General features: G+C 40.6%; 1 protein-coding gene and 1 long non-coding RNA gene across 2 annotated transcripts; both read right to left on the reverse strand.

Annotated features, from left to right (window-relative positions):
• Positions 1-804: 804 nt before the first annotated feature.
• Positions 805-18,893, reverse strand: LOC124143189. Its single transcript, XM_048386561.1, has 4 exons — positions 18,591-18,893; positions 6,309-6,377; positions 1,629-1,718; positions 805-947 (listed from the first exon to the last, which is right to left on the reverse strand). Exons 1-4 carry the CDS (start codon positions 18,891-18,893, stop codon positions 849-851), a joined length of 561 nt encoding a protein of 186 aa, XP_048242518.1. The 3' UTR covers positions 805-848.
• Positions 8,432-17,626, reverse strand: LOC125374735. The gene is made up of 3 exons (XR_007218735.1): positions 17,563-17,626; positions 10,721-10,810; positions 8,432-10,339 (listed from the first exon to the last, which is right to left on the reverse strand). It is a non-coding gene; the product is annotated as an uncharacterized LOC125374735 (long non-coding RNA).
• Positions 18,894-19,781: the final 888 nt, after the last annotated feature.

A 19,781-nucleotide genomic window follows, 5' to 3' on the forward strand; every position in this document is an offset into this window, starting at 1 on the left:
GACTGTCTCATATGTGTGTGCGTGCGTGCGTGTTTCCAGGATTAGTCTTCATGACCATGCATCAGTCAACAAGTACATTTAAATCCCCAGAGGTAAAACGTGGAACATGGTGAGGCGGGACAATCATCCTTCAGAGAGATTAAAAGCTGAACAATTTATTTGTTTGAGACAGCTGACAAAAAGCTTGAATATTGCTGAGTGTGGCGTTAAACAACAAACAAAGAAAACATATGTTTGAGAGTCATGTATTGTGCCTAAGCTGTAAAAAAACTTTGATGGACAGTCTATAAATGGGATTACCTCAACTGATTATTCAATCAAGCTATATGACATTATTCTGTGTTAGAAAAGCGCCAATTCCAGTTATCGAGTGTGTGAGTTGGGTTTAACGCCGAGCGTGTAATCTTAATGTGGGAGCTAAGCCCTATGTGATGCAGGTCTAAGACGTTTACCACTTTGGTGAAACCCAAGAGCACGACTATCGTGCTGACAAACCTCCAAACATAATAGGGATGAATCTATTTATTGATTTTCCGGGAGCAGAACAATGATAAAAATATTCACATGTGTATGTTATTGGACTTATAGGAGTCTTTGTAGGTATTGAGATTAATCTGTATACATTCGGAAACCATTACAACAATTTTATACATCACAAAGCACGGTTACTGAGCCTCAGTGATACATACAAATAATTGTCATCACTCTTTTACCTGTTTTGGCAGATAATGAAGTGTGATCAGTGAAGCTAAATAGTTATTCGAGTCATAACAATACATTATAAAGTAAAGCTAAAAAGCCAGTAGCGCATAAAACGTAAAGTTCACTTCAAATACGAGTTAATGCAGTTATATTGCCGTAGTGTTTGCATCCTGTCGACATCCACCAGTTGATTCCGGTTTAAACTGGATCACGATGAAAACGTAGGTGAGGAGGGTACCGATGATCTGTGTCAACAAAGAAGCAAAGTTTATTGATTTATTGTTTGCTTACCACCCACAGACGAGTATTACAGCTACATGACGACGGTCTGTAAATAATCGAGTCTTGACAAAACAATCAAGTGACTGACATCATGAGTATTAATTTACACAATCGGGATACTATTACATAAATCAACCAAGTCGGCGACCTGACCGACCTTTCCAAGACCAATTCTAATCCGGACCTCCACGGGCGAGAATCAAAGTAATGGTATAACAATAATTACTCATTGGTTTTTGGTTTGGTTTGTTGTTTAACGCCGCACTCAGCAATATTCCAGCTATATGACGGCGGTCTGTAAATAATCGAGTCTGGACCAGACAATCCAGTGACTGACATCATGAACATCGATCCACGCAATTTGAATCGATGACATGCATCAACCAAGTCAGCGAGCCTGACCACCCGATCCCGTTAGTCGCCTTTTACGACAAGCATAGTCGCCTTTTACGGCAAGCATGGGTTTTTGAAGATCTATTCTACCCCGGATCTTCACGGGTCAATTACTCATTGGGCTGCAGTGAAGCTACGTATGAAAATTCAGTAATAGGTTCCTGTGGAGAATATAGAATTGTACCTTATCTTATGATTTGGCAAATGTCATTATGAATATATACCTTTTGACCTATATGTATTCCACGTACCGTTAAAATAGTGTCCTTCGTGATGGTCATTAGACCTAAGGCACTGATTCCAATCTGACGTTGAGACAACTTGTTGGCGAACAGTGTTACCTGTGTGTATACATGAGAAAAATATCCTAGAGTCATGCATTTCATCACAATATATATTGCTTATATCAGCACGAAACGTGTGTTCAGTAAAGTAGAGTGAGGTTCACAGTCGACTATGGCAAGGGTTTTGTCGCTTTATTTGCTAGATGATATCCAATTTAACAAGGCCAATACGAGTTGTCGGAAAACTATATTAAGCATTTGTGATTTGTGTTTCAGTGATAAAAAACGCCATCAATATTGGCGAATGAGTTTAAGTTTGATGTACATGCCTTAACCAGATGAATTTGCTTCATACAATCTTGATCAAAAGAATAAACCAGTTAAAAAAGTAATTCATATATTAATAAAATGTCTGCGTCCAATAGGCCAATGCATGACTATCTCGCGCATATCTCCTCCAATGATTGAAATGGGCTTAAGAGTCTAAATAGATGAGTAAATCCTAGCATATTAAAACAAGTATCTTGAGGAAAAAAATGCCCAAAGCCATTATTCATAGCCATGAGACGTTAAAAACCTTTAGTGTTCGGTTGATTCATAGCGTTCGCCGTGACATGAACAGACAATGACGCCGATGATCACGTTGGATTTGTGCCCAGTGGCCTCACACATATTCTGGGGTATTGTATTGTTGGCCATGGCATTATGTGCGGCCGGAGGTGAGCATTGACGACTGGTGCAAGATGACTACAGTCCGTTTGGCTCCAAATGAGAACGACAAATTGCAAAATAATTATGACTGAGCAAACCCAACTCAATATTGTGCACGGAAGGGTCATTCGGAACAACCTACTGACACCCTTTGGTGTCCTGTTTGCAAGGCATGTGAGTCGACGTCTTGTCAAGATATACAACGGTCCGTTTGGCTCCTATTCCAAAATATCTCAAAATCGGGAAAAATCTATTAAATGTCAATACGGTACAGCAATGAATACCCTGTACCCTGTACCAACAACATCTATTTTTATTCCCACCACTTGGAATAGTTGTTTAAGAAACTATCATGTTGTTATGTGTACAAGTTTACATCTTGAACGAAGCGGATCACAGCGGTAGGAGGGACATCGCAAACACTCACTGCACTAAGCGCTACTGAGCTGATGTGAAATAGCTGATATTTAAGGTGTATGATTTCTGTCGGTGTAAAGCAGAAAGAGGAAAACCTTTTTTTGCCATTAATAAAAACTTGAAACGAGCTTCTAAAGCTCTTGGTATGTCTCCTAACAAGCTGAAAAATTGTTGTCCGTCGACGGGACTCCAGCAATCAGGCGAAGCAGGTGGGGAACATATTAAAACCATGTTTGTGTGATAAATTAGACAGTTATGAGAACAATCAAGACATACGTGCAACTGTTAAACTGCATTCAGAAAATAAATACATGTCACTTAGACTCTTGAAGAAATAACTTGAAACTGAACATGCTTTAATTGTTACAAAACAGTTATGGCAACTTTTGCATCCATTTGGATACAGATGCAAAGAGATAAGTGGTGAAAACAGGGCTGTGTCATGTGAACGATCTGACATCCTTCGTCTCATATTCTTCAAACCATCAAGCCAAAACGTGAAAAGTATATGTGCCTGTTTTCCAAGATGAGACGTGGGTAAATGCCTCTCAAACAGCCAGCAGGGACCGTGGGGTAGCCTAGTGGTTACAGCGTTCGCTCGTCACGCCGAAGACCCGGGTTCGATTCCCGACATGGGTACAATGTGTGAACCCCATTTCTGTTGTACCCGACCGTAATATTGATAAAATCGTCGGAAAACCATACTCACTCACTCACTCAGCCAGTGGGTACTCAGTGGGGACTGTAAGTAGCCTGGGTGAAAGTTATCAACTGGATAAGGTGAAAGTTTGCGAAAGACTTATCGTTCTCCATGGTGGCGGTGCTAGTCAGGGTTTTTCCCCAGGCTGTGACCTCGTCTTTCGAGTCAAAACCAACAGGGACAACCACACAGACATAATCGACTTCCCATTCGGGCTCACGACAGAACGACCTTTCATCCGACCTTTCATCCGACCAATCAGAGCGTTCGCTTACCAGATCATGAAAGCGACAGTCAGAATGTGAAATCATTTCTAATCATGCAACCTCGAAAACGATAGTTACGGGTTTAACGACTGAATCCATACAATCTAGACCATCTACACTCTTCAAAATAAGAAAAGCACAGGTAGTATTTAGTTCATTGAACCTGACTACACGAAAAATCCGGTATATAAATTGGATATCTTATTGGGAAAAGTTGGTGACCTGATATTCGACAAACGGTGCGTCAAATCATTATCGATTTGCAATGTCTGAACGGCACTGTTTTCACACTTGTTCAAAATCTCATGGAGGAAAACAAAAAAGCAAAATGCACGTGCATGTTATGGCATTCGTAACTCTTGGTAGTGGCTATAAAAAGGCAAGCGTAAGCCAATAATTTGTCATTCGATCATCAACATTTTTCAAGTTCGAAAATGCTGAGACTCTGTGCTGCCGATCGGAACATCGCCATAGGACGTTTCCAAAGAAGTGAATCGCAGTCTTCTGTTGCACGCCACTTCAACGTCCACCACAGCACCATTTGCCGCCTTTGTGTCCGAAACACAGTTCAATTCCACTGTAGACCGTCCGAGAACCGGCCGACCAAGAGTTACCACACCTGCACAGGATCACTACATCCGACTGTTCCACCTTCGTCATCGTCATCGCAATGCCACAGCTACGGATACAGCAGGACGCATCCTACACCACGAGATCTGACTTGGTTGTACTTTAGGGAAATTTGACAGCAAATCGCTACATGAGTCAAATTCTTCAACTTCACCTTCTTCGAATCATTGACCGCCAGACGAACCTGTTTGAACAGGACAACGCACCACCGCACACAACTCGTGGGACACCTCTGGGATAAACTCGATCGACGTGTACGTCAACGTCGGAACACGCCGCAGACATTCGCACAACTGGCCAACGCGTTACAAGCAGAATGGCGCAGAATTCCGCAGGAGAGAATTCATACACTTATCCAGTCAGTGACGAGGAGATGCAGAGCCGTGAATGCTGCCTGGGCGGTCACACGAGATACATCGCAACCTTGGGGCCTTATGTTACATGACAATAAACAGTTTTCAATGGCTTTGTACAACGACAACGTGTGACTATCGAGCTCCAAACTTGCCTTTAATCGCCTTTATCAGGTACAATAAATGTACTAAAAATCTACCTGTGCGTTTCTTTTTTGGAGAGTGTATTAGCCATTCCAGAATGTTCTTTTGTTCAGGTTTCTCATTTTTAATCGAGAATTTGTCAAAATATGTTTCGAAGCGTAGTCGCCAATTTGAAATTAGTGCCGTAAAGCACGAGAAAGTTGCCTTCTGATTGGCTAATGTTGGCTTGTCAGTCCTTCCATTGGTCAGTCAAAGTTTGCGCAAGGTCGGTCTGACGTGACCCGTAATGGGATGTCCTCAGATCTTTGTTAAGCGGAAGCGAGAACTAAGATATGATTTTAATGAGATTGGGTGAATATGTATGATAATCCCTGACTTCAGCTATCCCCACTGTATTTTTGTATTTGATACTGACCCCTGCCATCATATTATATAGTGTTATTGACTATTGTACTACCACTCCATTATTTACTGCCTTTGTAATTTCTGTGCAGTAATTGGTATTGATTTGTAAACCAAGCTAATTTTTGTAATACATTTCTTGATTGTATACACACTTAATTGTGTTGGTTGTTTGTTGGTTTCGTACTAGGTTCTTTTACGTACATATTTCTGGGTGAACATAGTGTTTCAGTTTGGGAATCGACACCTAACAACACAAGGAACTGGAAAGGGCCTAGTACGATCTCGGCGGTGGGTTTAAGGCTGAAATAGTTAGAAAACGTCAGTTTCGAATATGAGAGTAGATTCTAGCGGATTGAAAGACGAAATTGGCAAAGTGTGGGTCAGAAATGAAACCTGAAAACAGGAAATTTGTGGTTACTGAGAAAGTCATATATGTTGTTTGTTTTTTTGGTTATTTTTTGGGGGGGTGGGTGGGGGGGTGGGGGGATGGGGTGGGGTGAACAATTAGCCGTCATATAGCTGGAATATTGCTGAGTGCAGCATTAAACAAAATAAAACAAACAAATAAAACAAACAAAACTAATCAGGTGAACAATTGACTTGCCTCCGCGTGTATTTGCGCCTGTGCCATCGGGTCAGGATATGCTTTTCGTGGTATCGTCACTGTTTTATAGATTCACGAACACATGCTCATGATATAGTTGGAATCGTACAATCGATCTGGAAGTCTAAAGGACAGTGGTCTGTTCGGTGGGCGTGGCTTATTATTCTACAATTCCTTGGGATATAAATGCAAAAGAAACTGACTATCAGACTGCAGGAATAACAATGAAGAAGCACAAAAATGAAATATAAGAATATAATTAACTTATCAAATACGATAGATCATATTTCAAGGTTTATTATACACCTAATTAAGGTCGCATAGATTACATACTTTTAATAAAATACAACTGCCTTTGTTTTATATATAAGCATATTAGGTGATTTGTGTAAATGTATTGTTATAATATTTTCTTACCAGTCCAATTACTCTATCTGGCATAGTTCTCCCAGCCAAGTCATGCAGAATATTCAGAGGTCGGTGTGCCTGAATCCAAACATTCTAGTTATTCCATTTAAAGTAATAATTGAAAACAGTTTCTAATAACACATTTTAACTCACAGAAAATCGGATGACATAATTGGTGGAATGTAACGAAGCAACTGGTAGTCCCAAGGTAGCCAAGGTGTTAAAATTCTTTGATGGTATCATGTCCATTCCTCTTTTATATTGGATTCCAAAGCTCCATAAAAATCCGTACAATAGAAATACCACACAATCCCTGCATCAAAGATTAAACTAAATCCTTAATACAATCAAGAAAAGACTTTGTTTTATGTGAACAGAATACACTGCGATGTCATGATAAAGGTCACAGTTGGGATCGTCTAGGTATTGGTAATATGAATTGATAACTTTACCATCGTCGTGGAAACCCCGCTACGCTCAAATGTCTAGACAAATCAATCCTAGTACCACTGTCTAATCATATAGACATCCCATATGTGTCTAATGTAGTTTAAGTGTACATTTTTGACAACAACATTCTTACACTTACCGCTTCGTGCAGCCTGATACCAATATAGGTGAGAGCGATGAGATGCAGAGTGGACATGTACACAGCACATCCGGCGATACTCAAGTTCGCAAAGGACTTGTCGTCGTTGATGACGCTGTACAGGCAGAAACACACGCTGAGGAAGGAGCTGACGTAGCCAGCAGCCACGTGTCTGGACATCAGGGAAGACACATGTTCCACAATGTCAGTTAACGAAGCATGGTAACCTCGGATGTCCTCAATATCCTCTTCTTTGACGGACCCTTCAGATGCCCTTCTCAGTCTAATTGTGCAACTATCATACTCGTAGGTAAGAAGAAGGGAGATGGACAAGAACAGAAGTAATATCGCATGGTTTAGCAGAGTGGTACAGCCACCAATTATCGACGCCAAGGCGAATGAAGGCCAATAGTATTCACTGTATATTTCACTTATTATTCTTGCATCGAATCCACTGGCCACACAGCTCAAAACCGCAAGGATCACAATACTTACACATGCCCTTTTCACCCTCTGCCTCAATGTAGTGTTTGAAACACAACTCTTAAACTTCAACCGTGTTTCACAGAGACGTTCGCAGAATATGCGTACCTTGTTGTGAATGTTTGTACTGAGACACCAGTAGGCTAGAGACAACATAGTAACAATGTGATTTGCTATGGTAAGACTTGTATCCGTGAAAGATGCAGCTTCCGAATATAAAGGTATCATCTGGATACAAAACAGTATGTAAAATATGCACACCAAACTTGAATATATCCGTGAAACCACCAACGAGGCGGTGAACCTTTTTGCTGACTTCGACTGCTGATAGTCCCATGATAACCCGGACAATGCCATGAGTCTCTGGACACTTGTCAATGTTTCCTGTACATCATCTGTATCACTGAATGTATGAACGGAATTTTTGAAAATCTTTAACATCTTTGACAGAATGGATAATAGATATATGTTGGGCTCTCTTTGCAGGCTAGACCTTCATATGGTTCTGTTCTAAACTAAATGTTACCAGTGTTAGTCATAGTATCCATGACAATGCATCAGTCAACAAAGTATTCCGAACGTATAATGAAATCCCTTAGAGGTTCGAGCTAGGAATTGGTCAGGCGAGTAAGCCAGTGCTATTCAGCGTGATTAAACACCAAAACATTTATTTGGTTGAGAGTTGGCCTATGCTGTAAAAGCATTTAATGGACAGTCTATACATGAGATTGATCTGCTCAATCAATAAAGCTATATGGCATTCTCAGTGAAATGTGAAATGTTCTGTGAGTATGACATCAAACATGAAGTTATATACAAATGTGTACAGTTTTTGCCAGGTAGGAAAACGATGAGTGTGTCAACTACATTTTTTTATGTGACGTTGTGGAACACTGCCTTCTGTAATAAGGTTTAATTGCAGATGTATTGATCTTAGTGTACAATTGCGGGTCTATGATGCCATTAAAATGTAGAGAGAGACAGAGAGACAGACAGAAATAAGGAAATACATTGGAGATTTAACAGTTATTCCAGCCATCATTCCATATTCATTCCCCACTAAATACTTAGCTATAACTGTTTTGTAGGGGAAAACAATTTGGGATGTGATTTTCTTTGGGACCGAATTTCGTATTAAAACGGTAACTTGCAACGAATGTCTGTTATTCCATGTACGGCGAATTATAATTGACGATAGTTCATTATTTCAGGATGCGTCAGCTAAATGTGAGGGGAAAGTCCAAAGTGAATCAAGTCGTTTCTGCCACAACGATTCAAATGGAAATAAAAGCAATAGAATATAGAACATCCACACGTAACACGAAGACAACGACCTTCACTTTGCTGGCTACCGAGTTGAACAGAAGTTACATATTTACTGTAATCCTTCGAGCATAATACCAGAATGACAAACATGTTATAAAGAAGTCCCAGTGGAGCTTCGTGGGTGGTAGAATAGGTTCGTGTAACTACAGTCTGCAACAAAAGGTTAGACATGGTTACAGATTAGGCTGATAAGGTGTCTACAACAGGTCATTATTCCAGCCCCTGCGTCTTGCCGTCCGTCCTTCCGAAGACGTTTTTAGTGCGACCTATAACTCATAAACTACTGCATAGATTCATTTTAGACTTTCGAAACCATTAAGAGAGGTGCAGTGCGAAGTTAGATTTCAATATTTAGAATTTTGTTTTACTGACACATTTGTACTGCTGCATGGATTCTTTTCAACTTTAGGGAACAGTTTCCGTCCGAATAGAAAAGGTGTAGTGCAAAGTTAAATTTGGATATGTGGATTATCTGTGAAAATACGAACTGTTTTGAACTTAGAATTTTGTTTACTTCAACATTTGTCCGACCTATAGCTTAAAGATTACTTCATGTGCTCTTCTGCTATTTGGGGTACATTTTCCTTATTAACAGTAGAGGTGCAGTGCAAGATTATATTCCGATAAGGGGGTCTTCTGAGAAACAATCGCTTCCTTCGTGTTTTGAACGTCGAAATACGTTGGAGTCGAGGTCGGGGGTATAAGTGAGTCGTGTTCACATTTTTTTGGGTTAAATTAATATTTGTTATATTAATATCTGTTTTGGCTCTGTCAAATCAAACGACACGTATTCCATGAATCATAAAGAATGTAGCATGAAAAGAAGGGTTTGCTTTCACAGAGGGTTTCTCGTCCCGTCTGTTCCATTCTGACTGGCGTTTCTGTTGTTGAGTGAGTGGATGTCGTTTTTGCCATTTTTAGAAATATTGAATACGAATGTGTTGGACATCAAAGTTTCATATGCTGTCTAAATATAATCTGGGGATTGAAACATATGGGTTGATGAACCAATGCTTAAAACCCATCTCCAACTGACGCTAAAGTATTTTGTTTGTTGCTTTCCGACATTCATACAACTAAACACATATGCGAGTGAGTGAGTGAGTGTGGTTTTACGCCGCTTTTAGCAATATTCCAGCAATATCACGGCGGGGGACACCAGAAATGGGCTTCACACATTGTATCCGTGTCGGGAATCGAACCCGGGTCTTCGGCGTGAAAAACACATATGCACATGCATCCCGTTATTCTGCTAACATCGTGTATTTGCTTGTGGCTTAAGGGCGTCTTTGTAGGCATATATCTATTTGTAAACATTCGGAGCCCATTACACCAATTTAAAACTTGACAGACGTCACAAAGCACTGTTTCTGATTTTCGGCGATCCTTCAATTAACTTTCACCAACACTGCCTTTAGGGCAGGTAATGGTGTGTAATTGTTCTCTGGTGTCTGCTCTTAATATGTCTGTTGAGGCGATGTTAAAATATCACAAAGTAAAGCTGACTAGCCATTCGTGCAAAATCAAATACGAGTTGATGCAATTATATTGCTGTAGTGTTTGCATCTTGTCGACATTCACACGTTGATTCCGGTTTAAACTGGATCACGATGAAAACGTAGGTCAGGAGGGTACCGATGATCTGTGTCAACAAAGAAGCAAAATTAATTGATTTATAGTTGGTTTAAATCCACAATCAGCAATATTCAAGTTACACGAAGGCGACCTGTAAATATTCGACCAGACAATTCAGTGATTGACATCATGAGCATTGATGTACGCATTTGGGATACCATGACATGAATCAAAACCAAGTCGATCTCAATAGTCACGATAAGCTGGCTGAAGATCAATTCTTACCCTGATCTTCACGTGTGAAAAGAAACGTAATGGTATAACAAAGGGTAATTTGAATGTAATGAAGCTACGTTTAGAAATACTGTAATAAGTTTCACCAGAGAAGAGAATTGTGTCTTATCTTAAAATTTACAAATATCTCCAGAGCTATATGATTTCAACGTACCGTTAGGATCGTATCCTTCGTGATGGTCATTAGGCCTAAAGCACTGATTCCGATCTGACGTTGAGACAACTTGTTGGCGAACAGCGTAACCTGGGTGCACAGTTCGTAAGAGAAATATGATAGTGACATAGACAGAGGTGTGTTCTTTCAATGTGGTCAGATGTATGTATTTAATACGAATATAACGCAATGTATAACCACTGGTTGTCATCGACCTGGTGGCGGACAGGAAATAACGCGTCCAAGCTCGATGTTTATAACAACCACCTTCTTGCTGCTAGGTTATAAAACACACACACACACACACAAACACACACACACACACACACACAAACACACACACACACACACACACACACACACACACACACACACACACACACACACACACACACACACACACACACACACACAATTGGTATGACATGGGAGGGAGTTTTGCATATTACTTGCCGTTTATAACTATTTTAAATTTTTACTGTCGTATGTAAATAGACAGACATCTATGCGATTCAGACTATAATTCGACTGAATGTAACAGAATGATACTTCAAATACATTAAACGTTGACAGGTATTAATAAAATGTTATACAACGGCCTACATTTAGAATTCAGGGTCTGTTCCACATAGATATCGTAGCGCTTAGGTTATCGTAACTCCTGTACTTAACGTAGACTAACGACTGTCGTTGCGCTACGATCGCCTTGTGGAACGGGGCCTTCTACCTCAAAATTAATAAAAACACGTCACAATACCCTTTGATGATATTTTGTTAAATTTTGTTGCAAGACACGCTGGCGGAACAAGGCCATGTGACGGCAGTCTAGCAAAAGGCAACAGGGTTGTTGTGGCCATCGTTGTAGCTCCTCTCAGTGATCTATCAACTCTACACGTATTGTCATTGAATAATGCCAGGAATGTTGAGAGTTCTCAAATAAATACTTCAAATGTTCGATTGGCATTACTTAGAAGTTGACGGAAGACAAATTAGACTCAATTGATGGATAATATTTTTATCAATAACTGTAAAGGTGACGTTACAGTGTAGATCCTTGTACCGTTGACAAGAGCAGCTGAATAGTACATTGTAGGTGGAGGTTTGTAGGTTGGTTGGTTTGTTGTTTAACGCCCCACTCAACAATATTCAAGCTATATGACGGCGGTCTGTAAGTAATCGAGTCTGGACCAGACAATCCAGTGATTTACATCATGAGCATCGATCCACGCAATTTGGATCGATGACATGCATCAACCAAGTCAGCGAGGCTGACCACCCGATCCCGTTAGTCGTCTTTTTATGACAAGCATTGTCACCTTTTAAGGCAAGCATGGGTTGCTGAAGACCTATTCTACCCCGGAATCTTCACGGGTATTTAGGTGAAGGATTGACAGTAACAACAATGGCATTCATGGGGGGATAAACCAGAGTAGGTTAAGTAATGACATCAGAACAATAACGTAACAACATGATGGACAGAGAACATATGATGAGGAAGGTAATAAGATAGGAAGCAAATTTAACAGGATAAGTATACATAGGTGGGGTGATGACTGCTTAATGAGTTCATAGTATGCGGATATGATGAAAGAGACTTGATCGATGTTCTGGCGGCCAATGTTGACTGCTTCTTTTAGTTCCCTTTCATTGAAGTCAAGGCGGTTGTTGGACAGAGGATTTGGACGTTTTCGCCGCTGATGTTGAGATTGGGGTAGTCGCTGATATGGTCTGAGATGGCTGATTTACTCTCTGATTTTGTGATGTTTGATTCTGGTGTTGATTGGGCGAGATGTTTCACCTACGTAGGATTGTCAACAGTTATAGGCTCTTGGCGTGTGGTCCTGTTTCTGCCGTTGGCTCTTAGTAGGGTATTGAGAGCGGTGGAACTGGTGTGTAAATATTGGCTTACTGTTTGAAGAGGCAGCGGATGATGTAGGAGGCTTGTCTTATGAATGGGAGGGCGATACGGAAAGACCTCGATTCAGGTTTTGGGGTGGCAGATCTGGGTGTGGGACGGAGTACAGAGGAGATGACTTTGTCGACAATATTCGGTTGATAATTAATCAGGTGAGTGAAGATTTGGTGGAGATCTTTGATCTCAGGTTTGGGGTTAGCAGAATAAATGGTTGATGGTTCGTTTAGAGAGGGTAGAGATGAAGCCAGTCGTAGTTCTAAAGGGATGGTTGGAGTTGAACTGGATGAACTGATCAGTGTGGGTTGGGCTTCTGGCAGACAGCAGGATTAGATCTTTGTCTTGCTTTAAGACAAAGGTGTCGTCAACTTTTTACAAAAAAGTACCAGCAAATTGATTGAATGGGTGATGTGATAAGGTCTTGTTGTTCAAAGAAAGTTATGTAGATTTCACTTAGGGAAATCAGCTGACTCTCTCCTAGCCTAAGGGGGAAGGATTCTGGTGAGGTGTTGGGCAGTGTTATAAAAGACAATGTCTCGGAAACACACAAGTCAATGGACAAGTCTGTTTCATCACATCCCGCTACTATGATCTCATTAAGCATGAGTCACCCCACCTATGTATACTTATCCTGTTTAATTGGCTTTAATAGGAGGCAATTCATCATGCACTAAAAGTCATACCGGAACTACAGGAAACAAAGGCAGTCAACCCATCAAACTCGCTACGTGAACTTCAAGTGATCAGCTGTAGGAACTCAAACTCCAGGCCAAGCACAGTCAATAATATTCTATACGAATATACACAATTATCGGACCAAGGGCAACAGGTGGAGCTGTGTTGGATCCCGTCTCACATAGACATTCATAGAAATGAAAAAGCAGACACACTGGCGAGGCTAGCTCTGGTCAAGGCGGACATACAGCCTATTCCCTTCAGTAACCTAGAGATAAAAAGCAACATCCAAGCTTCCATAGTTCAAAGATAGCAAGCTCAGTGGGACGCAAGTAAGATAGTCAGATTGCTATATAAAATTCAACCCAAGATCCGCCAAAAGCCATAAACAAACTCAAATGAAAGGAAAGCTGAAATAGCCATCTCATGCATCAGAATCGGTCACAAAAAGCACTGTGACAAGGTGTGTCCATCTTGCAATCAACCTGAATCCATTGCTCACTTGTAACGGGAATGTCAAGGCTACGCCACAACCCGGCTCGGCTAAAACAAGAATTGCAGTTTGACCCGCTATCTGTCGTAGATCTCCTAAAGCCAAGAGATAGCAATAGCGAAGACCAAACTAACTATATTTCTGGGAGATGTACAGGTCCTCCTGTATATAAACAGAGCAGCAAAAGACAAAATGAAATTATATCAATTTTCGAAAATAGAACTTCCATCAATACGAAGAAAAGAAATTCTATGAATACCAAAACTCAATGTAGATATGTGTACCCAACTCACACATATGAGTCCCAAAGATGGAGGTCAGCCTAAATTGCTATGGCAGAAGGCGACCTCTTAAACACTTAAACCAGCAGCAGCAGCAACAACATCACCATTCAGTCTTGATGGACAACAGAAAAAATAATCTCAACCAAAACGTCGCCTTTACAGTAATTAAAGAAGTTGTTATCCATAGATAATGTCTACGTTAATAAATACTTGTATTGTATATTATTCCCTAAGCTTCTATCTATAAGTCCCTATTTAACTCATGTTTGCTCGGTCTGCAACAGATTAGCTAGAGTACACAAGTTTTATACTTAGAGAAAGTCGACACTTTCTTTTGCGCAGGAATGGTGCTTCATGTGATTTGAGATATTGGGTAAATGTCACATGTGCAATGACGTTTTGTCCTTATACAAGGAAACCATTCCAGAAAGGTTCCATATATGGCACATTGCAGGAAAACCTTTTTTCACATACATGTAAGCCTTTCCAGGGAGATAACTCTTCCGCTCATGTTGACATAGTTGTTTGATCAAGGCCCCACACAGCTTTCAAAAAGTTAACGACAAGGTGTTCGTGAATACGCTTGTCGTTGGAAACCTTTCCCAACATTAACAGTTCGCATTTAATCAGAATGGAACTTTGTTTGGAATATCATCAGTTGGTTAAAAGTCTTCCTTAACGTTATATAAGCCTATAAAATATTGTGATTCCTTTCTGCTCTAGATGTCGCCACATGAATCGCCTCAGTTAATGTAAATACCTCAGTGACAGAGGTAGAGTTAGATACCTTGGACAGAAGATCACCTAACAATTACTGTCTAAATATATCCCTATCAGAATTTGGAAAGAAATGAAGAGAAACAAGATGACCTGCAGTTCAAACAGAGCACATTCGCATGCCATAGAATAGTTCTTGAACACTCAAGAATCCAAAATCAACGAGCATGGACAGTAATACAGTATTGTGTGCTGCAAATGTGGCACACACATGACAAGAGAGTGAAAGTATTATGACGCAATGGTTGGAACAAAATGGGCTCAAATGTGGCTCGAACGTATCTCGAAAGTGCCGCAAACGTGTCACGTTTATGCCCCCAAATTAATTTCAAATCTATTGTATCAAATGTTATTAGGATTTCCCTATGAGGCAGTATTAGTCGCAAAGAACACTTGTATATTGAGCGTATGTTTGAGTGAATTTTGTCTCTTGTCATCAATATTCCAGCTATATCACGGCAGCAAACATACATGCACACAAATAAATCGTTATTATGAGATATGAATCGTAACACAGATGTGCCAACTGTGTAAAACCCAACTGCCACGCTCTAATGACCCAGGACAAACCCATTAGGTCAGGAAGAGGGTGGCGGATTCAAGGTCCAGTAACCACATGAGAGTTTATCTTTCAAACCTTTTTTCGAAAGATGAAAAGCTTGAAAGCTCCAAGCTGCTTCCTTCTTCTCTCTTCCGAAATATGGTTTAAAAAGATGGAAAATTAAATACTCATGATCAATACCTCTTCCAACCTTTTACTTCCATACATCGCTTGGGAAAGATGGACATTCTAACAGCTGTACCTCGCGTCTCACTTCCAACTTTATAGTTAATAGTTTGGAAAGCTAACATTACAGAGACGTCTGGCTCTCGTCCTTTTAAAATGAGAAAAATAGGACATACATTCTTGTTTACAAAAAATTAAATGCAATTGATTTGAACTGGTTCTGCGGTTTGTAGGCGCAATTAGTATACCCCAGCCAGCATGCCATCGTCCCAAAAATAATCTTGATTCTTGACACATACCATTTAATGGCGTACAGTGCCCGTCGGGTATTTCCGACGAGACCTTACTATTTTTAGTGAAAGTATTTCTTAAAAGGACATGACTTCTCTATTGACAAAAACAGTAAAATTCACCAAAGGGAAGGTGCGCACCCATTTTCTATATATTACGTTATCATTAAATTTATGGCATTGCCAATATTTATTTCAAAGTCATAGACAATATTTCACAAAAAGAGCCGTACCGTTGTCAAAGTGAGCATTCCCATGAAAACATTATATTGTTTAAAGTTCTATGTGCAAATATGTGTTAACTGTGTCAGCTCACAAAAAACAGTTTATATTAATTATGCATCGCGTAATATATATGTAAAATATATGTAAACGCTGTTCACAAATGATGAGCAATAATATACTTGGTACCTGTCTATTATAAGCGAGTAGACAGGCGAGAGCCAAATTGAAAATATCAATGTAATTACAGTCCAATCCCATGCCCAGAGAGAGCCGTCTTGTAACTTCGAGATATCCGGACATTCGCAAAAAATAGGCACGAAAGGGTGCATACACATGGAATTAAGAGCCCGGCACGGTTATGCGATGACAAATGTAAATGTATTTCGTTGGCAATAACCAATAATAATTATGTACCGTGCTACTTCAACCTGTCCACTGGACAAAACCAAGGTGCCACTCTCGCCTCCAGGGCCCCGTTCCACAAAGCGATCTTAGCGCTACGATCATCGTAAGCCTATGTTAAAGTATGGGAGTTACGGTCATCATAGCGCTACGATCATTGTACGCCTATGTTAAAGTATGGGATAATTTCGCTTTGTGGCACGGGGCCCAGGTTGTCAATCCACAGCTTGGATATTGCGACTAGAGGCTTTGATTCCTTTAATCCGATTTTGATTAGCACTTTTTTATGAAACCAGGAAGTGCCCGTCATGTTTTCACTCATGTCACTCACGTCACCACGATGTTTTATTTGTCATTAAAGATTATCATTTCTGTCGGATTAAAACACCAGTACATAATTGGTTGAACAACGGTAATAGTTGCATTGTACTTTCACAGTAATAGTTGATTCGATACAAAGGTACAAATACAGTGCAATGTATTTTTATCTCAATTTCGAATGTGTATGTATTTACATAGTGAGGTGGTCGAGAGCGGAGAATAGCTTCATAGAGGGGTTCGAGACAAAGAGGCTCGACTGCACTAAAAACTGAATATAATGTGCAATCTGCAACTGCTCGTCAGTCATTCATCACAAATAATGACAGTCTAAACGATTGTAAGGATATATATTTTGTTTGTAATGCATTTTCCCTTTAAATATTTTATTAATTTTGTGAATTGTCAAGTGTTACCATGACATTCCAGCTGTCTGTATCCACCAGTATCAAACAATAGAGGAGATTCCTGCGAACAGTGAGACATATATATACATGTACTCATATTCGAGTTAAAGATGAGTGAGTGAGTGAATATGGTTTTACGCCGCTTTTAGCAATATTCCAGCAATATCACGGCGGGGGACACCAGAAATGGGCTTCACACATTGTACCCATGTCGGGAATCGAACCCGGGTCTTTGGCGTGGCGAGCGAACGCTTTAACCACTAGGCTACCCGACCGCCCCGAGTTAAAGATGAGGTGTTGTCTCTAAATATGTTGTCAGAATGGTTTCTTACCAGTCCAATTACTCTGTCTGGCATATTCCTCCCAGCCAAGTCATGCAGTATATTCAGAGGTCGGTGTGCCTGAATACAAACATTCTAGTAATTTCCTTCACTTCAAAATAAAACAAATAGAAACAATCGGATAACATAATAATACATGGACGGTAACGTGTCACCAGCGATACCAAGACAGCCAAGTAGTTAAATTGGTTGCTTATCACGACAAAACATCTGCAGTGAAACATCATTGGAACTTAATATAGAAAAAAATGATACTCACCCACGTTTGTAATCCCATAATAATTACAAAATATACATTCATTTGCAATTGAAACATTGTAGAATCGTGATGAAAGCCTCACAAGGGTTCGTCATGATTTGTTGGTCTTTTAACGCAGCACTCAGCAATATTCCAGCAATATTACAGGCTCTGTCAATAATCGGGTCTGGACCAGATAATCCAGTGATTGACATCATGAGCATCGATCTAGACTATTGGGATACGATGAACCAAGTCACAAGCCTGTCCACCCGATCCCGCTAGTCGCCACGTACGCCAAGCATGGGTTGCTGAAGATCTGTTCTGGAATACAAAACTAAACCACTGTGGTTGAAACCCTGCTGATTCAAATTGCTCATTCAGACGAGGGGGCACGGGTGGCGCCGAGATTCGCTGCGCAGAGTTGCGTCCACTGGGCTCGCCAGAAACCTATGACTGTGGGTTCGAATCCCGGGTCGCCCCGGTTTTGTTTCTACTTTCTAGGTTTGTCAGCACCATACCTGTGCTCGTGGGTTTCACCGAAGTGGTAAACGTCTGAGACCTGCATCACTTCGGGCTTTCCTCCCACATTAAGCTAAAGCGTCGTGATATGACTGGAAAACTGTTAAAAACGGCGTTAAACCCATCTCAATCACTCATTCATATGAATCATGAAATCTCTTTGTAAGCATAAAGACATTCCATATACATTCAGAATGTGTGATATTCTGTCAAAGAGGGTTTCACCGTACATCTTCCACAACAACATTCTAACACTTACCGCTTCGTGCAGTCTGATACCAATGTAGGTGAGAGCGATGAGATGCTGAATGGAAGAGCAAACAGCATATGCGACAATACTCATTTTCATAAAGGACGTGTCGTCGTTGATGACGCTGTACAGGCAGAAACACACACTGAGGAAGGAGCTGACGTAGCCAGCAGCCACGTGTCTGGACATCAGGGAAGACACATGTTCCACAATGTCTGTTAACGATGCATGGTAACCTCGAATGTCCTCAATATCCTCTTCTTTGACGGACCCTTCAGATGCCCTTAACAGCCTCAGCGTGCAACGAATCATACTCGTGGGTAAGTAGAAGGGAGATGGACAAGAACAGAAGCAATAACGAATTGTTCAGCAGAGTGCCAATGCCACCAATTATCGAAGACAAGATGACATTTGACCAACCGAATTCATCGAATGTACCACCCATCATGCTGATAGATAATCCACTGGCAACAAAGATCAAAGCTGCGAAGATCACAATAAATAAACATGCTCTCTTCACCCTCTGCCTCAGTTTAGTGTTTGAAACACAACTGTTAAACTTCAACCGTGTTTCACGGAGACGTTCGCAGAATATGCGTACCTTGTTGTGGATGCTAGTACTGAGACACCAGTAGGCTAGAGACAACAAAGTAACAATGTGATTTGCTATGGTAAGACTTGTTGCAGTGAAGGATTCAGCCTTCGAATATGATCGCATCATCTGCACACAAAACAGAACGTAAAGTACACACACCACACTGGAATATATCCGGGAAGCCACCACCGAGGCGGTGTACCTTTTTGCTGACTTCGACTGCTTATAGTCCCATGATAACCCGGACAATGCCAAGAGTCTCTGGATACTTGTCAGTGTTTCCTGGACACCATCGGTATCATTGGATGTACCAACGGTAACTTGGAAAACCTTTGGCATCTTCGAACAGATTGGATGAAATTACAATAATATATTGGATATTATATTATATGTTGTGTTCTCCTCGCAGGTTGGGACTTCATATGGTTCTTTTTTTAACTCAGCGTTACCAGATTCGGAAGTAATAGTTTCCATGACGATAAATGCAACTGCGAATGTACGTTTAATACCACAAGGTGGTCCAATTGGGAATGACTAAGGCGAGCCAATATCTGCTTAACCGTGACATCATGCGTTAGCATTAATTTGTATGCGTGTAATTGTGA

Source organism: Haliotis rufescens, unplaced genomic scaffold (genome assembly GCF_023055435.1).
Source record: "Haliotis rufescens isolate VD_foot unplaced genomic scaffold, xgHalRufe1.0.p SCAF_6, whole genome shotgun sequence".
NCBI classification, from domain to species: domain Eukaryota; kingdom Metazoa; phylum Mollusca; class Gastropoda; order Lepetellida; family Haliotidae; genus Haliotis; species Haliotis rufescens.

Excerpts from the sequence above, each read along its gene's own strand:
- LOC124143189 (XM_048386561.1), bottom strand. The coding sequence starts at position 18,893 with ATGATTCGTTGCACGCTGAGGCTGTTAAGGGCATCTGAAGGGTCCGTC. Across the intron at positions 6,378-18,590 it reads GTATCAGACTGCACGAAGCG|GCACACCGACCTCTGAATAT; the intron begins GTAAGTGTTAGA and ends GTTTGGATTCAG. Across the intron at positions 1,719-6,308 it reads CAGATAGAGTAATTGGACTG|GTAACACTGTTCGCCAACAA; the intron begins GTAAGAAAATAT and ends GTATACACACAG.